Here is a 15,996-nt window from a genome sequence, read left to right on the forward strand (position 1 = left end):
ACATTGATATGGTGCTTTCCTAATTCTTTTGCCAGTTTCACTTCTTTTCACATTAATACTTTACGAGAGTGGTCTGAAAAGTTCCCGGCCTAACAACGAAAAAACAAATTCATAATTTAAAAATTTTTATTTTTCGACATAATCTACCTTAAGACTAATACGTTTATTCCAGCGATGCTCCAGTGCCATTATCCCGCCCCTGTAGTGATTCTCAGTAAGACATGCAAAATACCTCTCTACAGCTGCAATCACCTCTTGATTTGAAGATAAACCATGACCAGCAAGGAAGAGTTTTAGTTTTGGGAAGAGATAGAAGTCAGAGGGAGCTAAATCTGGGGAATAGGGTGGATGTTCCAACAATTCATAGTGCAGATCCCTTAATTTTCCCATTGTCAAAACACCTTTGTGGGCAGGTGCATTGTCCTGATGAAGGATGATTTTTTTTCTTCTGCAAACCAGATCTTTTCTCACGAATTTTTTCATCTAGTCTGGTTAAAAGATCAGAATAATATTCCCTGGTTATTGTTTTACGTTTTTCAAGATAATAAACCAAATGCCTTTAACATCCCAAAACACCAATGCCACGACCTTTCCTGCTGATGGAACTGACTGTCTTTTTGGCACTGAACAACCAGCTTCTGAATGGTGCTTGGATTCTGGCGTGTAATGATGAATCCAAGTCTCATCCATAGTAATAAATCAATGCACAAAATCAATTTTATTCTTGTTGAAACACTCCAAGCACTGTTTAGAGATTTTCATGCAAGAACGTTTTTGATCTGCTGCGAGCAAGTGCAGCACCCATCTTGCGTAAAGCTTTTTCATATGCAATTCTTCATGCAAAATATATTCTACACATTCTTTTGAAATGCCTATAGTCTCAGCAATTTCACGTGCTATGACTTGCCAGTCATCCAATACACAATGGTGCACTTGATGCTTTCTGTGTTGTTGCACTTTTTTGGACGTGGATCATCTTCAAGGCTGATATGGCCACGTTGAACCTCGGCAGCCCATTTCTTAATTGTCGAAAACAAAGGAGAAGAATGCCCATAAACTTTTATGAACTTCAAATGAATTTCTTTTGGCATTAAACCTTCTTCTAGAATTTTATAAAATCACGATACTCAATTTTATCCATTTCAAGGGATACAGGCAACACTTTTGCTTCAGACAGCTGTACAAAACAAACTACTTGATAGAATGACTTGCAATTTCACATGGATGTTTATGACAGATGTACCAACTTAGAAGAAAAAAAAAACTTGCCAATAGCGTTGCCATTTATGGTCAAGGCCGAGAACTTTTTAGCCCACCCTCGTATATGTTGATGGTGCCTGTGTTTAAATCTATCAATGCTGACTTTGCTCCTACTGCTGCATGTGTCACCAAATGGAAGCAACTTTCATTGCTGTTATGTATTTAAATCAGTAATACTCATGTGTTACATATAAATTAAGAAAAAGATGAGAATGAAGGAGAATGCACAGAAGCTAATATGTATGTGGTGGTAAATTCTGTAGTACATGTACTAATTTGACCACAGTGCTTGTAGAGTTGGTTTGCCTGCACATGTTAACACAGAGGAGAAAAAACTATCCTTTTGTTAGTTCATAATAGACAAATTCATTTTTCCATGAAATGAAACGTTACTAAATAACAAATTTACAAGGTATGTAACAAACAGAATATTGTTTGTAGTTTACTACAAAAGTTTGCTTATAATACTGGAAATTATGTCCACTGACATTAGGCTAAGAAATTAAACGAATAGTAAGATGTATAGTACTGACCATTTTTTGAAGCTCATCCTGTGCCTCAGGAATTCTTTCTCTATCATTACTATCAACAACAAATATCAGTCCCTGTAAAAGATTTTTTTTTTTTTTTTTTAAAGATATAACAACATAAATTAGAATATTTATTCAATAGTGGATTAAAATAACCAGAAGTAGAGGAATAACTTTTAAAATTAATTTTATAATAATGTAATGTTTCTTTTTATAGAGAAAAAAAACTTCTGGTTTGCCACAAATGTAGTCTTCATCGAAAATGCACTTATAACATTAGCTTTTATTTTAGTTTAACCCCTTAACATATCAATTAAAAATCAGAAAGCGGTCGTTTTTCTGCCAATTTTTTGGGCGAGGGCGATTTGCTGGATCAAATTCATCATTATTTGAAAAATAAATGAATTTGTGCAAACACAAACAAAATAGCCGATACACGGCGTTGGCAACTTTTCTTGGTCTGAAAGGAAATAGGCACAAGATTGTCTAGCGTCTATATTCGATTGTATTTATATGTGAAACCAAAATTTAAAATCAATTTTGGTGCAATAAACAAAAGACGTCTTTGTATGTTAAGGGGTTAAGATCAGTACAATATGCGACCAACCAGACCATTTTAATCACTTATTTTTCAAACACTAATTATCAAGGCAGTTTACTTCTTTTTTGGCCATTATATATAGCCAAGTATAGAAAATGAGTGATCCTTGCCATCATGTCAGTAATGAATTACATGGCATCAAGTCACTTGCAGTTGAAAGAGCACCACTTTGAAGAAATTATGTTAAGTTCTACATTTCTTTGTGAAAGCCTGCAATTTTGTATTTAAGTAATTTACAGTTCATTCAGAAGAAAAAATAAATAAACTCAGGTTTCTTAAATAGGTCTGAATATCATTCTATATTTCCATAAATAGTTCAGATAAAGTGCTACAGTATAACTGGCCTGCATGAAGCATAGTAAAGTTTCACTTTTTATACAGAAGTGAAATTTATGGCACATAATTGGCAATTCCTTGAGTTCATGTCACTGCCACCAGATATGAATTTGTTTCTCCTGGTGTATTTTTTTTCCCCACCTAGAGAATAGTTTGGTACTGTGAATTTTCTTTAAAATAGCATTGATGTTATGGTCTTTGTGTTAGAACTTTTTTTTTTTGTAATTTATTATAGTGAATTCATTATAACTATTTGAGTCAAGAATGAAATAAATTTTCTAACTGTTAGGTGTTAAAATTAAAATCTAAATTCATGATTATATGATAAGTATATAATCAACATTTCAACATCACTGCTCATTTATACAATAATATTGGTATCACGTTAGTTCATGAGATGCAGGGTAAATGGGAAGCAGAAGTGTAAAGTACATGTCAGGCACCATCAACTGCAATCTAGCAGTTTGTTTCAATCTCATTTTTCTGATTGAGAGATAGAGAGGAAAAAAAAACAAAAAAAAAAACACTATTTTAGTCTAAATATACTGGGGTAGCCAGAAAAACCATATCTCTAAAATATACAAATAATAGGCCTGTTTGGCTGCATTTCAGTAGTTCTTTGGAATGGTTTGATTTTCTGCCATGGAGAGGTTCATGTATTGTGTGTTAAGCTTGTGATTTTGAAGTTTCGCATAATGACAACAATGCCCTCACATAAGTGGATAATCATGTTTAAAAGCCTAAGGACTTACAGTGGATGATCAAATTATTAGAGCCACAGTGCAAAAAAGGTATTTTGTGAGTTTCAAGTAGAAATAAAACCATATTGCCAATGTTTTTACATCAAATTGTTTTTATTAAAATTAGTCCTCTAATGATACATTTAAAAAAGTAACGTATGCTTATATAATTAAAGAGAAATGTATATAGAAATAATTATGAGGTCAATATTTGATAGCGCCGCCTTTTGCTGCAATTACTGCTTTGATTCTTTTGGGCATACTTTCTATGCATTTGGTGCAGTTTAATTTTATTGATTCATTCCTGTGCCACACATCAATCAAACGCTCTATTAATTGGCATTTGTTGGTGACAAGTTCCTTGGAAATTTCTCACTTCATTTCTCAAAGGTTTTCAATGGGATTGAAATCCGGTGAATTTCCAGGCGAATTTCAAGGTCAAGAACCTTGAGTTTTTTGGTCATTCAGGAATTTTGTTACCTTTTTTTTTTTTTGCCTTATGGCAAGGAGCAGAATCATGCATGAATATGAAATTGTTATTCAGGAACCACTCCTTTAGCCAATCTTGGTCTCCAGTACCTTGATGTATTGATCCTGCTTCACTGTTCAAGCCCAAGTCCTTGATGTGTTGACAAGCTGTCATTGAAGATATCTTAATGCCAGCATCCTGCATCATTTTTGTAAGAACCCTCTGAGGTGCCTTCCTGTTTTCCACACAAATATCTCTAATTTTTCTTTCGTCCCATGGGGTGGTAATTTTTTTTTTTTTTTTAATTCAGCCCACTGATGCTCTTAAAACATTAGCAATTGATGCTATCTTCCTTTGAGAATGTTCAGTACTCATTAAGAGCATTTTTATGTCTGAATTTTTCATTGGAGAAAAATATTTGGCCATGGTAAACCATGGTAAAAATACACTGTCAAGAAAATAATAAAAAAAATCATAAAATAACACAATACAACTTATAAACCATATACAAATCTTGAAATAAACTACTTACGGTCAGAATATTATAAGAAAATTCCTTAAGTAATTAAAATGCTTAAATAACCTCAATAACTTATAAACAAATGCAACTGAACAAGTTGTGTTTGTTTATAAGTTATTGATGGCTGTCAAGCAGAGAATCTAAACACAAAATTGTGTATGTATGACAGGTTATGAAGCCAACAGTATAGCATTGTCAACTCTATATTTAAAATGAGTAAACATAATTATTTAATAAAAAAAAATGTAAGGAACTCTGTGTAACCAGGTTTTCGTTTATTATAACTGGTTGAAGTATAAAACTGTTACTGTAATTTATGGAGGTGGCTCTAATAATATGATCACCAACTGTAAACCCTTGAAGATCCTTTCCATTCTTTTGAGAAAAAATGTTGGTAGCACAAACCCTAATTACCATGAGGAAAAGCCTTGTCACTTCTATATGAAACAGCCTAATTCATTCAAATGAAAAGTCCTTAGAGGTTCTTCAACACATCCTAGATTGGGGAGTAGCCAAGAACCATACCTAAGTAAAAAAAAAGTGAATGACTGAATGAACGAAGCAGCATAACTTTTGAGATTAAAACATCAAGCCTAGAAACCATAAAAGATATCCAAGAAAACCCAACCTTCCTAAGATTTCTTTGAGCTTCAAGCCATCTATCATTGAGCAGTTTCTCCTCAACAAGAGATATTTTTCTCAGTCATCACACTTCCACAGGCAGACCATCATGAGAATCATCTTCTATGCTCTCTCTCCCCACAAGCAAAACTGTTTAGCCCATTCCTTCATGGTGGAATATGAAGCTTCCCCATAAACACCATCCAATTGCTGTTTGATAGCACTTGGAGAAAGCCCTTCTTTGGCGAAAAACTATCACAGCGCAGTACTCAATTTTTAACATTACAGCACTTAACACGCCATGTGTTAGTCAAAGTGACTCAAACTGAATGACGCAGTTAAAAAGTTGATACTGGTACACTAACCTCCCCATAGATGGTGCTATCTGTCACACATTGAGTTTAAAAAAGGGCACAAATTTTGTATGTCAGGCTGGAAACATACTAAATATCAATGTGATGAATGGATATATATAAAAAAAAAAAAAAAAAAAAAAAAATTAAGCCAGGAGATAGGATTTCTCATCAACAGGTTAAGGTGGTACAACACCAGTTGTACCACCTTAACCCAGTCCTGAAGATACTTTCAGGCGCAAACTTTGTTTGCTCACACTTGGATAAAGGATTAAACTAAATTTATTATACTCTAACCAAGCAAAAAATAAACTTTCAACATCTTTCTCTAAATCCAGAGTAAATTATTAAAAAAAAGGGTGGCACACCAATTGGCAATTCCTATAGGTGGAGATGACCTGCTAATGCTTCTGCCTGATATCTCCACTTGGGCCTGGCTCCCACTGAAGAGACCTCAATAAAGGTCGGAACTAGTCTGGTTAGTGGCCCTTCCCTTAATGCATAACATTAGACATATCCGCAAGGAGATGTGTTTTGCATTATAGGAGATACTGAGATAGCAGTGTTGGTAGCTTGCTCCACCTTTGCAACTAGTTGCCCTGGTGTTGTACCACCATAACCCAGTCCTGAAGATACTTTCAGACGCAAACTTTGTTTGCTCACACTTGGATAAAGGAAAACTAAATTTATTATAAAAAAAAAAAAAAAAAGGTTGAACAAGTTACAACTTTTGGCAAGTGACCACAAAACCTGACTGGCATTTAGACATGGTGAAATGTTTTCTGCTTTTTTTGGTATTAATTAGAAATTTAAGAATATAAATCTATATACCATCCTATGTGGTTAAAAAAAAAAGTGAGCCTTATAAACTGAAGGAGCGATACCAACTTATGTAGAACATTTTACAAAAACTTTTTTTTTTTTTTTTTGCAAGATTTGAACCCACATGCAGTGTTTTCTTACCAACTGCAAAATCAGTTTTGGATTTGCTGATAATCTGCTTATAATTATTTCAAGGCTTAGTATAAACAGAAAAAAAGACTTATAAAAGCTAATTGCAATATACCAGATTCCTCTTTTTAAGATCCTTGACACACCTCTTAGAAAACCAAGGAACTGATGAAAGAGAATTTAAAGTGGAAATGAGAATGAATGGTTCTCTAATAATGATGTAGCGATACATTCAGTACAAATACTGCAGTAAAATGTTCTTCAACTAAGTATGGAAAAGATAGAGCCTAAGTTTCATAGGACCAGTATTATTTTGAGTCCATCACCACAAACAGTAAAAGCACAATTCTTGTAGAAAGGCTTATACACTAGTTAAACATGATTATTAAATACTTAAGGAATTGACAGCGTATACTAGAAATATAAATTAAATCAAACTTTAATATATACTTTCCAATATTTCGGCAACGTCACGTTCCCATCTTCATGCGAACTTAAGATAAAGACACGTACACATAAGTACTACACAACAATAAATGAAAAACGAAACGAGGAAGCTACTGTTTTCCTAAAGTCCTGATGGTGCTTCCTGGCAGGCTAATATTAGATGTTCTTGGACTTTGTGCCAAAGTTCTTCTGATGTATGTTTCCCAAATTTGGGACAGTCTCATGCATCCAAATTTGTTGAGGTTTGGCATGTTCCTAAAGACTGAGGCTGATTCCATGAATAGTCTTTCATATTTGAACTTGCTGCGGTGTATTACTGTGGCTTTCTTCCACCTTATCCTGTGGCGAGTATCCAGAGCATGGTCTGCAAGCCCAGAGTGGCTGTACTGGTGAAATCAGATGTAGTCCTTGTATTCTGAGATTCTGATATTTGCTTTCCTGCCTGTTTGGCCAAAGTAGGACAATTTACAGCTGCAAGGGACCTGGTATACTAGACCAGGTAGGTCTAAGGGAAGTGGTTGGTCTCTAGTGGAGCAGATAAGGGATGCCAATTTTCTATATGGTATTTCTATATAACAAGAGGTCAAGTCATGTTTTTTAGGATTTTGATTTTTTCCGAGGTGCCTCGGATGTAAGGATTGGTGATGGATTTAGAGTAATTTTTTGTGAAGGGGGAGGGGGGGGTTTGGATAACTGGTTTTAGTATTTTTTGGATTTTTTTTTTTTTTTTGGAGGGGGATACCATTGGCTGAGAAAGTGTTAAGGATGTGATTTAGTTCAGTGGTTAGGGCTTTGTCATTTGAACAGATTAGTTTAGCCCTGTTGAATAGTGTCTTAACTCCATATTGTTGTGAGGGGGGGGGAGGATTGTTGGAGAATGTATCTGCCTGTAACCTCAACAAATTTGGATGCATGAGACTGCCTCAAATTTGGGAAACATACATCAGAAGAACTTCAGCCCAAAGGCCAAGAACACCTAATATAGCCCGCCAGGTGGCACCATCAGGACTTCAGGAAAACGATAGCTTCCTCGCTTCGTTTCTCATTTGCTGTTGTGTAGTACTTGCGTGTATATCTTTGCCAAAATATTGGAAAGTATATATTAAAGTTTGATTTAATTTATATTTCTAGTACAGGTATCCCTCGATTAATGCGGTTAATTAATCCCTCGATGTTACCGCGTATATCAAAATCGCGTTAATCAAATACAATAATCAGTGGTAAAAAGTACAATTAGTCCCTGATCGATTACTGCACTAATAGTTCATTTTATATGGTACTCTTTTAAGAAAGATAAAAAATGAATGCAAAGTAAATGTTTAATAAATGCTTGTACCTACATTATTTACTGCAATTTTTTTATCAAAAGAAATTACCAAGAGTCGTTTGAACAGTTTTACTTTTTTTTATCGACATAAATTCTATGATAACAAGCAAAATGACTCTCCAGACCTCGGCAAAAGGGGTGCTTAAGGGTCAAAGCTGTATAACTGAGAGGAGACCTCCACATAGCCTTTAAAGGAATGCGGAGAACCGACCAGGGCTTCTGACCTAATGTCCAATCCTCACCTTCTCGTGGTGCACCCTGTTGGGTATCTACTTTGATACTGAACGAACGAGGATGGGCTGGCAATTTGGGATTTAGCCGACCAAATTGTATTCTTATTGGTTAAACAAAAATAAAAAAATGATAGTACAACATGACAAAATTTCATGCCGGCTGGGGAGTCGCCGGTTAAACAAGGCCCCTGTTGTTTTCGCCAGGGAACCAGAGCGAACAGCGAAAAGTCAGCTACTGGAACAAATCTGAAAACAAACCCCAACTCAACATCACCAGAGTTAAAGATCGGTACTATCAACGTAAGAAGCCTGAATGGCAAAGAAATGGAGCTAGCTGAGGAATTAGATAAGTACCAGATCGACATAATAGGGGTGACTGAAACAAAAAAGACCAAAACTGGTGAGATCTTTCTGAGCAATAAATACAAAATGTTATATTCAGGCAATGACAATCAAGGAAAAGAAGGAGTAGCCATAGTATTCAACACAAAATACGAGGCTAATCTTCTTGAATGGCAGGCAGTCTCAAGTAATGTGGGCAAATATGAGAATGGGGAACTGGACAATGAGACTTATTTGTGCCTATGGTCCCACAGAAGGTTCTACTAAGGTAGAAGTGGAGGAATTTTTTGACGCTCTAGAAAAAGCAATTGACACAATGAAAAAGGAAAAGTTGGTCCTTGTTGGGGATCTAAATAGCAGAGTAGGAAATGATTGCGAGACATACAAAAATATTTTGGGAAAATTTGGAGAAAAGAGCAAAGCTAATAATAATGGCAAATATCTGTTGGATTTCTGCTCAGGACATGGACTGGTTATTACTAACACCATGTTCCAACATAAAAATATGCACAAATTCACATGGAGAGAAGAGGCTAGGAATAAGAAAAGTATCATTGACTATGTTATTGTTGATAGTGATGTCTTCTCCCTGGTGCAGGACAACAGAGTGTACAGAGGATTTGAAATTGGAAGTGATCACTATTTAGTCTTGAGCAGGATAAAATTGCATTTTCATATTGAAAAGAATAACATGTAAGAAAGTTTTAAAGCGAATAAAAGTTGAGCAGCTCTCAGATGTGAACTGTAGACTAAAATACAGAAAGATTATGGAAAAGAAAATGAAAGAGTTTGAGAACAGGAATCAAACCTTGGAGATTCACTGGCAAACTCTGAAGAAAACATTGATTGATTCTGCATGTGGTGAGGTTGTGTGCAAGGATAAAAAAAATCAGAACTCCCTGGTGGACACAGGAAGTTAAAGAGGCAGTGAAGGAAAAGAAGAATGCATATCAAAAGTTACTGGCAAATAAGTCAGCTTTTACTCTTACAGAATACAGAGACAAATGTAAGAAAGCTAAACACTGTGTAAAACTAGCTAAACAACAGTCATGGGAGGACTTTGGCAAGAATATAGAAAATAAATATCAAGAAGGTGGCAAAATATTCTGGAGGTTGTTGAAGAAGCTTAGGAATGGAGGAAAGAGTGCTGTAAAAGGAGTTAGAGATGATAAAGGTGACATGAAAACGGGAGAAAAAGATATCCTTGAAGTATGGAGTAATTACTTTGAAAAACTGCTAAATGAAACAAGCAGTGATGACAGCACAGTGATAAAAAACACTGACCAGGCATGCAGTCCGGAATACATATCCATACTTGAAGTAGAAAAAGCCATCAAAGGCTTGAAATGTGGAAAGACAGCAGGAGTAGATGATATTCAACCAGAAATGCTGAAGTATAATGGTATAAAAGTCTTACAGTGGCTGCACTGCATAGTTCAGAAAGCCTGGACAGAGGGACGAATTCCCGATGATTGGAGTAGAGCTCTCATAGTACCCATATATAAAAAGGGAAATAAAACTTAAGTGAGAATTACAGAGCTATTTCCCTACTGAGTGTTCCTGGCAAGATCTATGCCAGTATATTTGAGAAATGGTTGAGAAGAATTGTGGAAGAAAAGCTTGGTGAAGAACAAGCTGGATTCAAGCCAAATAGAGGCTGTCAGGATCAGATCTTCACTTTACGACAAATAGTCGAGAAAGCATGGGAATATAACAAAGATCTGTATTTAAGTTTTGTCGATTTGGAAAAGGCATATGACAAGGTGCCAAGAGAGAAGCTATTCAATACGCTCAGTTATATGGTGTCAATGGGGCATTATATCAAGCAATACTTAGTCTTTATTTGAGTTGTAAGTCAGCAGTTAGAATTGAAGGAAGTACAGGAAGATGGTTTAATGTTAAATCTGGTGTGAGACAAGGATGTACATTATCCCCTCTGTTATTCATTATCTATATGGATCACATTATGAAGGAAAGTGGTATTAAACCTGATATCAAAATTGGAGATGTTAATGTCAGCTCTTTGCTTTATGCGGATGATGTTATACTTCTAAATAAATCCGCTACAAGTCTGCAAGATTCTCTGACTAAATTGAATAGCTGTTGTAATAGATATGGTATGAAGGTCAGCAATAAAAAGACAAAGACAATGAAAATAGGCAGAATCATTGAAAATGTCAACTGTGTTGTGAATGGAGAACCTGTGGAACAAGTAAAACATTTCAGCTACTTAGGCACAATTTTTACTGAAGATGGTAAATTAAATATAGAAATAGACAACAGAATCAGCAAAGCTGGTATGGTGGGAAATCAATTGAATAGATTCATATGGAATAAGAGAGAAATTAGTCGGAACACTAAATTAGCTGTATACAGGACAGTGTTCAAACCAGTTTTAACTTGTGGATCTGAGAGCTGGGTCAGAAGTAAAACACTTGACCAAAGACTAGAGACCGCAGATATGAGAGTCCTGAGAAAGATTAGAGGCGTGAACAGATGGCATCAATGGCAATATCATATTAAAAATGAGGATATTAGGAAAGAACTTGACATTGTCAGCATCCAGGAATGCATTAGCAGAGCTAATCTCGGGTGGTATGGTCACTTAAATAGAATGGGAGTGGAAAGATTAGCAAAACAAGTGTTCTCTGCCAGGTTGGCAGGAAAATGACCCAGAGGAAGACCAAGATATAGGTGGATTGATACGGTACAAAGTGCCTTAGATGATAGAAATATAAGATCTGATAATATTGGAGTCTTGACAAGTAACAGACTGATTTGGAGGAAAATTGTAGATAGGAAGTTAGTAATGATGTAATTTTTTCATGTAGTACTGTCATATCTTGTACACCCCTTGAGGGTACATAGCAGGAATTTGATGGTGATGATGACCTCGGCAAAAAAGCAATAAAACATATAGAAAAAACACTGGAAACATAATACATGATGGTACAAATTAAGTGGATATTGAATCCAACGTTATTCCATAGCCGAATATATAGAAACTAAACGTTTCGACGGAAGCAAGCATAACCAACCTTACGCCCAACTGTAGTAAAGGTGGAGTAAGCTCCAGATCACTTTTGCTTAGTATTTTCCATAAATGTAAAGCACATCTCCTAGAGGAGACGTATGATAAATAAGTCTTTGGCTCTCTATTTCAGTAATACATGAAGGTTTATTTATTTTCAATTACAATCTAAAAATTATTGGAAAAAAAACCATACTATACTGACATCGGAGGTCGCGGTATCTCTCAGATACAGTTTACTGTCAAATATCACAAACCTTTACATAACATGTGTTAAACCAAACTGACAAAAAACAGTGCGGAATATCACTCGTAACATATGAATGCACAGCTATTCATGACCTCCAAGCTATACACTGAATTGTGTGAGAATATTTATATTAAGCATTTTGCTTCCATCTGTCAGATCAGCTGCGAGCTCCTCAGGGTTAAAGGCATTAATCAAAACTCTTGCCGAGTATATCAAGGGATTGCTGCAATTAATTTCGCAGCGATAATCAAATCCACATTAAGCAAGGGATACCTGTATACGCTGTCAATTCCTTAAGTATTTAATAATCAGTAAAAGCACAAATGTTCATAAACTGAATGTCCTCACAAATGTAATAAAATAGTTACTCGAATTATCCTATGGAAAACAGCACACAGGATTTATTCACATTTTGTATTAAACCTAAAGCACATATTGGAAACTATAAAAATGAAAATTGACAATTAGTATTTAAATTTGAAAATGTTCTATTAGCTAAAATTAATGCCACTTATCTGAAACCTTCATAATGAACTAAATGTGTTGTCTGTAGCATTAAAATTAAAAAAACATAACCTGAAAATAGTCACCTTTATGACTGGTAGCCTCCAATTACAAAGACATGAAAGCTAGTCTGGAGGGGAGAGGCACACCTAACATGTTCAGAACAGATGTGCCAATCCCTGTCCATGGCAGAACACAGGGCTGTTCACCACTTATCTCCTTCCATTTTTTTTAGAATTAGTCAACTCAAACTAGAAATTTAGCTGCCTGCTGAAGTTTTCAGTTTTTTTGTTTTTTTTTTGGTAGAGAATGTACATATTTAATTCATTATGAATTACAGAAGCACATTTAAGCTAATGTAACATTCAAAATTTAAACATTAATTCTGGATTTTTAGTTTTTATAATTTCAGACTTTTCTTTATTATGTTTCCCTATTACTGTTTGCAATTGTACTTTTCATGTTCTTTTGTTTATGTACGATTTTCCTGCTAATGGAAAACACAAAGCGAATTCCTTCACATTTGCTATAGCAAACCTCGCACTATAACATACTTTCTCAGTCCCTAGGGATTCAGTGTAGTAAGTATTTACTGTAATGCCAGAATATGTGGATGTGAGTAGCTGCATAAATGTTACTCTATGGAAGAAGAAATCAGCACTAGATTGTGATCTGAATTTGCTAGAAGACAAACAACATTGAGGTATATATACTTAGAATGGTCACTAGTGAAAAAGTGAAAGTGTTTGGATAGTGGTAGTTATCTTGTATCCATGTTAACAACCTGCATGTAATCACTGGTGACAGCGATACCAGCTTCTTTCAAATTCTGAGCATCACTAGCTCCTGGAACAGTGGATCAGTGGCACACTCAGGATTTAATCTTGGAGGGGGGCCAAGCACTCAAGATTTAATCTTGGAGTGGGGAGGGGGTGCGAGATGAGTACACGATTTGAGAATACACACTATGCATTGCATACGAGCTACGACTGAACATCTGCAGTGATTGCCAATACATGATACCAGTGACCTCCATCTCCTCTGTCCCCACTCAAGCAAACGAAGTAGCGCCCGAGCACTTTGTGTTCACAGCGGCCAGGATTTCCAAGTGCAATAGGGTATTCCCACCTTATGTGACCGCTAATTCATAAGTAGCATAGAAATAGAAGACACGACACAACATAAATTTTTTAAAAAATTAATTTTAATTAGGAAAACATTTTTGAAAATGTTTCTAGTGTGTTTTTCCTTTTTCTTTGGGGGAGTGCAGCACCAAGGGGCCCAGCACCCCTTCCTGGGTGCGCCAATGGTGTGGATGGAAAAGGATAGCCAGCCGAAGTTTGTATCAAAGTGTTTACGATTTTTTAAAAATTTAAAACTTTTTACAAGTTTATAATGCTTACCAAAGCCCATTGGCATTTTATTAAAAAGTTGGACTGGAAAAAAAAGTCAACGTGTAAAGAAAGGAAATTAAAGGGCTCCAAATGGTTAGTGGCCTTAAGAAAGTAATACACAATAAATAGATTAGAATGGGATAGAGATTTTTAGCTACAGATGGTCAAAATTAGGAAATTTAATGGTATAGCAGAGGTAAACATTTGCACAAATGCTTGAGACAAAGTAAAAGCATGGCGTAGTTAGAAGAAGCAAGATAAGAAGTGCTGAAAGAAGAGTTATTTGAGGAAAAATAAATGGGTTTTTGTAGGCTAGAAATGAATAAAACATCACTGAAGGTGGAATTAAGACCACTGAACTTTGGGAAGTGACTACAAAAGATTTGAGAATTCAGTTGTTTTTTTGCATGCAATTAACTTAATCTATTTCTCTTTGCTTTCTGTGGTTGTTTAAATCAATAGCAAAAGGAATAAACAGCAATGGATTCTTAATTATGCCAATGACATAGAGAACTTTGTCCAACTCCTCTGAAAACTGGCTTTGGCAGCGCTCTCTCTCACACATACCATTATTCTGCCTCTCTCTCTCTCTCTCTCAAAGCACACATGGCAGAATAATGGCAGTAACATTATATTTGCTAGCTAACCTGAAAGCATCAGATTTGGTTCCGAATACTATTTAGCATAGTCTAAAATAACTGTTTTTAATCTGTTCCAGTGAAAAGAAAAAATGTTGGAGTGGAAGAATTTCTGTTCTAGAGGCTATAAACTTTTTGGTCACTTCTAATTTCTTCTAGTCTGGGGTTTAATGCTTGTTTTAGTTGGACAATACATCTGGTGAAACAAATGAAGTCATGAATGTAATGGTACCAAACCCCAGGCAGAGAATTTGGTTGCTGCAGAATGACTGGACTTCACTGAAGTTAAGCATACTCCACACCAATAACTAAAACATCAGGCCCATTAGCGTTAGACTGAGGTTTAGCTCTAGGACAATGCAATCATGCATAATCTTTGCTATCTTGAAAAGGCATATTCAGTCCTTTTAGGTCATTTCTCTTTCACTCTCCACCAATCGAGCTTACAATTGAGATGCATTTAGTTTTGTAAAACTATTATTTAAATGCATCTCCAGTGAATTCAAGGACTCAGAGGGATCATAGTACCATAGAGACATGAACATCTATGTTAATGATAAAAACTGTATGGTGTGATTATCTGCAAGCAGATTTAAAAAGCTTGAGCTGCATTGCATTACAAGTTTTCACTGTAAAAGGTTGAAACTATTTAATTTAATGATATAAAATTTTATTTAATGTATGGCACAAAAAACTAACAAAAAATGAAATACTGCTTGCCTATGTAATGGTTATTTACCTGCGTATTTTGAAAATAATGCCTCCACAATGGCCTAATTTTATCTTGACCTCCAACATCCCATACAGTAAAACATATATTCTTGTATTCGACAGTTTCCACATTAAAACCTAGAAAAATTTATGAAGCATTAAAAAAAAAAAAAAAAAAAAACTGAACAAAATTTTTTCTGCACAAATGCAATTCTAAGCATTTAAGTTATTTATCAGTTTAATTAATGTTCTTCATGAATATTTAGTATGTTAAAACATGTAAACTGTGAGCTATGTTCCATAAGAAATGAAGTAAAACAGAGGTTTGTATGCCTACGTAAAGTTTCTCAGAGGGCTATTGAACCCGTGTTTATTCATGTGAAGTATTTATTTTAGTAAGTGCAGGCTAGATAGCATCTTTATACAATAAAGATGACAATAACTTGAAAAGAGGAAAAACAAAGAATGCTTTGCATTCAAATCAAATTCTGAATTGTAAAGGAACGTAGATGCAAATCATCTTAAAATAAGGCTTAAGTGCAATCAAATTAAGTTTATTTTCCGGCCATCCCAAAATTAAGTATAAAGAGCATCTCATCTACCACTTTCCCTTCTGACTTGGGCTGCTTAGTTCTGCCTCTAATAATCGACTGGCTTTTTCATCTATAATGTGGGTTTAGAAATGCTTCGTTTCCAGCATCTTAAACTATACTGCAATTCCTCTGTTCGGTAGTGTTA

The 15,996-nt window shown here is 35.3% G+C and overlaps 1 protein-coding gene across 1 annotated transcript in view; it reads right to left on the reverse strand.

Annotated features, from left to right (window-relative positions):
• Nucleotides 1–15,996, reverse strand: part of Arf4 (ADP-ribosylation factor 2) — a 93,925-nt gene that overhangs the window by 35,412 nt on the left and 42,517 nt on the right. The window contains exons 3-4 of the mRNA XM_090402066.1: nucleotides 15,287–15,396; nucleotides 1,794–1,865 (exon numbers count right to left, since the gene is read on the reverse strand). Coding sequence (XP_090258192.1) covers nucleotides 1,794–1,865; nucleotides 15,287–15,396 — 182 coding nt within the window. The remainder of the gene's footprint in view (nucleotides 1–1,793; nucleotides 1,866–15,286; nucleotides 15,397–15,996) is intronic.

Source organism: Typopeltis vanoorti, chromosome 12, assembly GCF_054136105.1.
Source record: "Typopeltis vanoorti isolate ZY-2024b chromosome 12, IOZ_Tvanoo_1.0, whole genome shotgun sequence".
Taxonomy (NCBI): domain Eukaryota; kingdom Metazoa; phylum Arthropoda; class Arachnida; order Uropygi; family Thelyphonidae; genus Typopeltis; species Typopeltis vanoorti.